A 7,471-nucleotide genomic window follows, 5' to 3' on the forward strand; every position below is an offset into this window, starting at 1 on the left:
AATACATAAGACTCGGGAGGCAGAGGCAGGCAGATCTCTGTGAGTTCGAGGCCAGCCTGGTCTCCAAAGTGAGTTCTAGGAAAGGTGTAAAGCTACACAGAGAAACCCTGTCTCGAAAAAAACAAAAAAAAATGAGTAGAAGCCGGGCAGTGGTGGCGCACGCCTTTAATCCCAGCACTCGGGAGGCAGAGGCAGGCGGATCTCTGTGAGTTCAAGGCCAGCCTGGGCTACCAAGTGAGTTCCAGGAAAAGGCGCAAAGCTACACAGAGAAACCCTGTCTCAAAAAAAAAAAAAAATGAGTAGAAATATACATACAGTAACAAAAGTAACTTTATTTTTTTATTTTTTTTGAATTGAAATGCACTTTATTTTTAGACAACCTACATGACATGTTTTTTCTTTAAAAAAGAAAAAAAAGAAAAAAACAATGTCTCCACTCCAAATAAATCATGGTCAAAATAAAAGCTCAAGATGATATCAGTCCCATTTGTCCTAAGTCCTGGTGTTGTATGGATGGTAAGCAGCAGCCGGTTATGGTGACAGGTGATAGATCCAATTTGTTAACATTTCTCCATCTCTAAGCCATCCTTAAAATCATGAATGGAGTCACACCATCTTCACGGTAGTCCAGAAGAGCAACCATGCCGTCTGGATTCATGTTTTCATCAATAAAAAACTGGTAGTTATTGAAATTAGCCAGGATGTGCTTAATTTGCTCTGCAGACCCAGTCATAAAAGGTTTTACTCTTTCTGGTTTCTGTTCTTCAAGTTTGCCTTTGAGTGATTTCATGTAATCTTTGATGTACTTTTTGTAGGCCTCTTTTGTGAAGCTGGTTTCTTGTAAGTGGTGGTTCATGACAATATCCACACCGGTGACTACTGTGCTTTCGGTACCTTCGCCCTCAGGGCCTTCGGCGGAAGCATTTCCACCAATGAGCGAGTCATCGATGTTACCCTCTGTTCTACTGACCATCTTGCCCTCCACCTCCAGGCACAGTCCATCCGTGATCTCCCGGATCTTGTAGATGTAGGAGAACAGCTCGTCATGGCTGATGAGGTCCCGGTAGATGATCATGGTGGCGGCTGGGGACGGCGGCGCTAGCCTGACAGCGCGGAGCCAGTGTGGTGCAGCCGGAGAGGGGCTCGGGGGGAGGGGGGAGCGGGCGGAAAAAAAGCCAAAAGTAACTTTATCAATATACTAAAATCCATAGCAATGTGAAACATTTTAAACAATTCATTGCTCTTTAAAAGTAGATTCAATAATCTACCCTTTCATTCTGTCATATCTATATCCTATGTTTCTATGTCCTTGTGGCTTATGATTATAAAATTTAAAATGCTATAACCTTTGATGTGAAATGCCTCACAGCTTCTTGTGTGTCTGAATGCTTGATCTCTAGCAGGGAATGCTATTTGGGGAGGTCCCCAAACCCTAGGGCTGTGGAACACAGTGAGAGGAGTTGGTAACTGGATGCAGTAGGGACCTGCCACAGTCATGAAACCAGTTGCTTCTGACCCATCTCTCCAAGTCACCAGCTCCTCCCACTGCCATACCTTCCCTGTCTTCTAAGAGCCTGAGAAAAGGGCTATCCTTTGTACCTCAAGTTTTGTTTGTTGGAGATTTGCTTATGGCCATGACCAGAGTAATGCAGTCACTGGTGCTTTGTAGACTAAATTAGGAACAAATCCTAAATGGTCTTATAATAAAAACCCAGAGCCAGATATCGGGGTAAATGTTAAAAGATCAGAGGAAACAAGCCATGACCACTTCTTACCTTGCCAACTCCTCAGCTGAAAGGGGAAGATACTGTCTCCACAAATCCTCAGACTGAATGCCCCTGAGTCCTCAGCCAAAAGAGCTGTCCCTTCTGCCTTATATGCCTTTCTCTGTCCAGTCATATCACTTCCTGTCTCAAACTTCCTAGTGCTGGGATTAAAGGTGTGTGACTCTCAACTATGGGGATTAAAGATGTGAGCCATCACCACCCAGCTCTGTTTCTCTTTTAGACTGGATTAATCTCGTGTAGTCTAGGGTGGCCTTGAACTCACAGAGATCCAAATGGATCCCTACCTCTGGAATGCTAGGATTAAAGGTGTGAGCCATCGCTGCCTGGCCTCTATGTTTAATTCAGTGACAGGCTCTGTCCTCTGATCTTCAGGCAAATTTTATTAGAGTACAAACAAAATGTCACCACACTTTGTCATAAACGCTTTGGGGTTTGGGTTGGTCTTTGTTTCTCTGATCCCAAGATTCGTCATTAGGATGCTTGAGATAGCTATGGTTTTCATGGTGCAAGACCTGATTATCTTTAAACTTACCTCCTAGATATGCTTTTGTTTTTTTGTTTTTTTACTTCTAGCATCATGTGGAGGTGTTATTCCCCACCTGAGGAGGTGGGGCACATGGAGGAGGAATATCCATTCATGGCAAGTTTACCATCAGAATACATTGAAACAGGTTCCACCCTGTCCATCTCTACCACTGAGGATGATATGTGCTGCTTGGGCCACATGGCAGAAGAAACCCTCCAAATTGTAGGGACTAATAGGCCTGTTTCTCCTACTGGTGAGGCAAACACCAGTATCTTGAACAGGAGAAAGGACAGCGGCTACATACCAGCAGAAAGACAGCACGTTTTTAAGATTCTTTCTTATGCATGTATTCCCACCCTCCCTCCCCCACTAATAAGGTCAGGGAGTGAACCTGCCTTGCCCACCTTCCTGGCATCTGAGGACAACAAGGGGCAGGAAGTAAATGAAGAAAGAAGCAGCGAGGGCCCCTCCATGTCCAGCTCACCTGATTTGTATAGGCTGCCAGTTGTCAGGTGGTCTGGGAACTCAGCCCCACAGGATGTTGGGGAGGGGGAGACTGGCAGGACCATCACGTTCAACTGTGCATCCTTTGATGTGTTATGGTTCTTAGAAGACACTAATTGTAAACGGATCCCAAGACCACAGGATGCTGAGGTTACCAAGAGCATCGACATGGCCAGAGGTGTGAATGAAATTGGCCTACAGTCTAGTGAAAGAACACATGAAATGAACTCCATCGACTCTCTACAAGATAGAAACACCAAAACTGAAAACGGCAGGGGTGTATACTTTGATGAGACATCAAATGGTCCTGTATCCCAAAAGGACCAGCCCCAGGGGGCACACAGACTCTCTAACAGCGGAAGGGGCTGGACGGGAGTGAGGAGGCAGACAAGTCACCTGTTTCACACTTTTTGCTGTTGCCTCCTCACCCCGAAGAAAGGAGAGACAACCTCCAGGTAAGGGACAACAAGGCACAGACATGGAGTCTTCAGGGAAACACAGGAGGCGTGGCCATAGCATGCTAAACCCTGTGTAGGATATGAACGTGAAGATGTCTGTGACCCTAGAAGGGGCCATCCCACACATTCTCATTATGTCAATTTTGAGGACGTTGAGCCAGAAGCAGACAGCAGAGGATGTGGCCAGAATATGGGGGAGGAAGGCAGGAGGGTTAATGAAAAGCTGCACAGATTCAGAAGGGAGGAACGATGTGCAGAGCTGTGGTACCATACGGCAGTTCTTTGCTGAATTCTTCTATGACACATCCCTAACAGACTCTCTTCTTGTATCTTCTTTTAAGGTCCGAAGAACAGTCCCAGATCCATAGTTCCTAAACCACGGGTCTGCATTCAGCCTGGTGTGGCCTATCAACCACAGGAGGAAGCCAGTCCAGAACCTGAGGAGGTTTTGTGCCCCAAAATCTGTTGTTAGCTGTCAGACACCTCCGGCAACCAGGGCACAAGCTCTGCCAACCCTCATCCCCCAGCAGAGTGTGAACTCTGCTTAACTTAGCCCCACCCTCCACCCCCACCCCGCTTAAACTCATGGTTCCCCAGCAGTACTGGCTGGACAGAGAAGTCAATCACATAGCCATCTTGTTATGGAAGAGGTAGCTGTCCAGCCTCTGCTGTCCACATGAGAAAACTCTGTTTCCCACATGGCGGGGTCTTTAGCAGCATGTCCCTCATTTCCATTAATATTCCCAATGACCAGATGCAAAGAAATACTGGCATATGTTTCATTGAGAAGGTAAAGAGACACAGGAAGAGAAGAGAGAGAGAGGAGGGGGGAAGAGGAGCAGAGAAGAAGAGGGGGGAGAGGAGTAGAGGGACCCTGGACATGAAAGGGAGGGGGCAAGTTTCCTTGGAAGAGTCAAGTTGCAGGGAGGCAGGGGTAGCGCAGGGCATGGCTATGCAGGAGGAGAAGACCATTTCTTCTTGGTGGGCTCCAGCTTGTGTTAAGGTGCACCACTTTCATGCTGTCTGGGAAATCTGCTCCTGTCCTGGGATGTTCAGGCAGGGTGTGGTTATGGAGACTAGAAGTCACATCCTTCCCAGGAGCCTCTTCCTCTTTTCCTCTTTACCCAGTCTTGGGTTGATCTGGTAACATCTGTGTCCTATCTTCACAGCCTCCATCATCCATGCCCCCCACGGAGTGGTTATTCCATCCAGGGATTATATAAACAGAAATTTCATGTCCAGTGGGGGATTCCTTGGCTTTAATTGAGTAAAATTACAAGATTGTTCTGTCTACCGTGAATAGGTAAGTAGAGTCTGACAGGGCTGTGGAGTGTCACTACCCAGACAAGGTCAGTAGTCCTGAGCTTCTCTGAGCCCAGTGCCCACCTTAGGGGTCAGGATTAGAAGGAAACCTAATTGCTACGGAGCTGCAGATGACAGCCAGTGGTAGTGTGTGCAGCCTTCTGGAGTGAGATGCCTGTAACATTCTCAGGGGCACCTTGCATATAGAGAGCAGCTCACTGAGTCAGCAGGAGTGCAGGGGTCTAGCTTTCGGGGATCATTCAGGTGAAGCAAGTTCAAGTCCACTGTGTATCTACTTGTGAAGGAAGGGGACTTTCTGAAGCCTGGACTCGATGTACACCAACCAGCCAAATTGAGCTTGCTTTTCTCTGCAGGGGCTGCTGGTCATGGTCAAGGGGAATATGGTTCTCTGTGAGAGCCTATCAGTTTGTCTGGAGTACACTTCTTCAGCTACATCTTGTTCCTGTAGCCATGACCAAGTCCTATATGGCGGCCTGCTCTGCCAGCCCTAGTGACATAGTGCTGTGGGTCATCACAATGGGGGCTTGAGTCCTGGTTCCCTGTTGCCCTTAAACATTTCCCTTCCAGCATCAACTTACTGATGAGGCCCATTCCAGCTGTCTTAGTTTCTAATCTATTGTCATGTCAAAACACCATGATCAAGGCAACTTCTAGAGGAAAATATTAATTTGGCCGTTCTGGAAAGTTAGAGTCTACAAACGTCATTGTGAGCAACATGGCAACAACCAGACAGGTATCAGACTGGAGTAGAGATCAGAGCTTACCTCTGATCCTCAAGTATGACTGGGAGAGAGGCAGGGAGGGGCAGAGAGGACAGAGACGCTTACTTGGAATAGCTTTGTCTTTCAAATCTTCATAACTGGCCCATCCCCCACTGATACATCTCCAGTTCTAAGGCCACACCTCTTAATCCTTCCCAAGCAGCTTTACCAACTAGGCATCATAGTATCCAAACATGTGTTTATGGTGGCCATTTTTCCAACTCAGCCATATTGTCAGGGAGCTTGGATTGGCACTCCTTACTGGATTCTGCCTGTTGAAATAGTTCCCCATGGGAAGTCACCCTTGTCTCTTCCCATACAGATGTTCCAGAAAACATCCTCAAAGAGTTGTTCCTCCAGAACCATCTTAGCAAGATATGAGAAGAGACTCTTGTGCTATGTTTTCTTCCCCTAAGAAGGGTGTGTGTGTGTGTGTGTGTGTGTGTGTGTGTGTGTGTGTAGTAGTTCCTATAGGGCATCCATGTTTGGACAGCTCATGTCCACATCATGAGGTCAGAAAGGGCTAGATCATGAGCCTATCGCTCAGGAAAAGAATGAATAAGAAGAACATCCCCAATTCTCATTGAGAGAACACGCAAAACCACCAGTGGTCTCCCATGTGTGAAAATGGAAGTCTGACCACAGTGGCAGCCAGTCAACCTCCCATGCCATGGCCCCTGTGACAGCTGGCTCAAATAGATGGGATTTTCAATGTCAGTGTCTCCCAGCTCCTATCTATCCTAGACACAGTATGTCCGTGTGAGCATAAGTCAGGGCCAGTGCAGGGCACCACAGTGTTTGGGGGAGCGTTCTGTCAATGAATGCCTTGGGTTGGGAAAGTCTTCTAAGCAATCAATGGAAGCTTCTCACAGCCTCACTCCCAAGGACTTGGGACATGGAAGTAGAAGAAATATTAAACTCAGGATGACTGTTAAATTATTATTTTCTGCCATGGAGGGTAGCAAATGGGACCAGAGTACTCAATCTGAGTACCATGGAAGTAGAGGAACAGAGTCAGAGTCTGCCCATCAGTCCTCAAGACAAAAGCGACCTAACCTTAGGAAATATGAAAAAATTAACCCCTCCAGGTGAGGTCACTACAGCCACTATGGCCATCCATTTAACCACACTGCTACCCTTCAGCCCTTCCTAGGCACAAAGCCCAGTGTGCTCTGAAGCTTTTGCTTAGCCTTGGAAATACTCACTTCTGTGTCCTTCCAGTCAGAATATCCACACTTTTGATCTTAACAAGTGAGGATACAACTTTTTTAGCTGGTCCCTGGTTCGCCAGTCTACTCACAATGACTAGAAATTGATAACTATGGACTTTTTTAGTTTGCAGGGGCTCATGAGTCATACACTCTCAACAACATGGAGACTGTACTCTCCTCCAGCTACTCCTGCATTTGTACAGAGCTGCAACAGGGGATTGACTACCACAGAGGGTCTATGAACCATATATTCTATAGACTAAGTTAAGCTCATGAGAGAAAGCATGCATTGAGAATCTTGTCTGCAAAACGTCCCTTCTTGTGTCGGGACGATGGCTCACTAGACCATCTACTTGTTCTGCAAACACAAGGACATGAGCCCAGATCTAGCAATCACATAGAAGCCCCGCATAGCAGTGGGAGCCTATAATCTTCCCTCTATGGAGATGGAAGGAGACAGTCCCTTTTGCATCCCTGGGCAGATGCTCTAGTTTTAAATACAAGCTATAGCTTCAAGGAGAGTGTCTCAGCAAACAATGTAAAGGTGATATTTGAGACCTACACCCTACACACATGTGAGCAAGCACAGTCAAGGCTCTAGAATGAACATATGAACTCAAACACCTGTGCTCACACACACATACACACAGGAGACAAGTGGCTTAAAGAAGAAATAGAGAAAACACTAACATTTCATCTTTCATAACTGATTGTCCTTATTTGTGAGATTTATTTCCCAACCTGAAATAACTGTGATTTTGCCTGGCAGCATTCAAGTGAAAAGCTCCTGCAAAGCTGTGGTTGAATTTGATTTTTGTCTCATCAGATGTTTTTGCTGAAGAGCCAGTGCTTGCCTTGATTCTGTAAACATGTTGTCCCATGCCAAACACCCTCATCCAGA

At 46.4% G+C, this 7,471-nt stretch overlaps 1 protein-coding gene across 1 annotated transcript; it reads right to left on the minus strand.

Moving 5' to 3' along the window:
• Positions 1 to 405: 405 nt before the first annotated feature.
• LOC128103705 (translationally-controlled tumor protein-like) lies at positions 406 to 1,165 on the minus strand. Its single transcript, XM_052728304.1, has one exon. It carries the CDS (start codon positions 1,073 to 1,075, stop codon positions 578 to 580), a length of 498 nt encoding a protein of 165 aa, XP_052584264.1. The 5' UTR covers positions 1,076 to 1,165; the 3' UTR covers positions 406 to 577.
• Between the last annotated feature and the right edge of the window lie 6,306 nt (positions 1,166 to 7,471).

This window comes from Peromyscus californicus, unplaced genomic scaffold, assembly GCF_007827085.1.
Source record: "Peromyscus californicus insignis strain IS unplaced genomic scaffold, ASM782708v3 Scaffold_8__1_contigs__length_139910024, whole genome shotgun sequence".
NCBI lineage: Eukaryota > Metazoa > Chordata > Mammalia > Rodentia > Cricetidae > Peromyscus > Peromyscus californicus.

What these genes read in the sequence shown, in the direction of transcription:
- LOC128103705 (XM_052728304.1), bottom strand. Translation starts at nt 1,075, where the DNA reads ATGATCATCTACCGGGACCTCATCAGCCATGACGAGCTGTTCTCCTAC.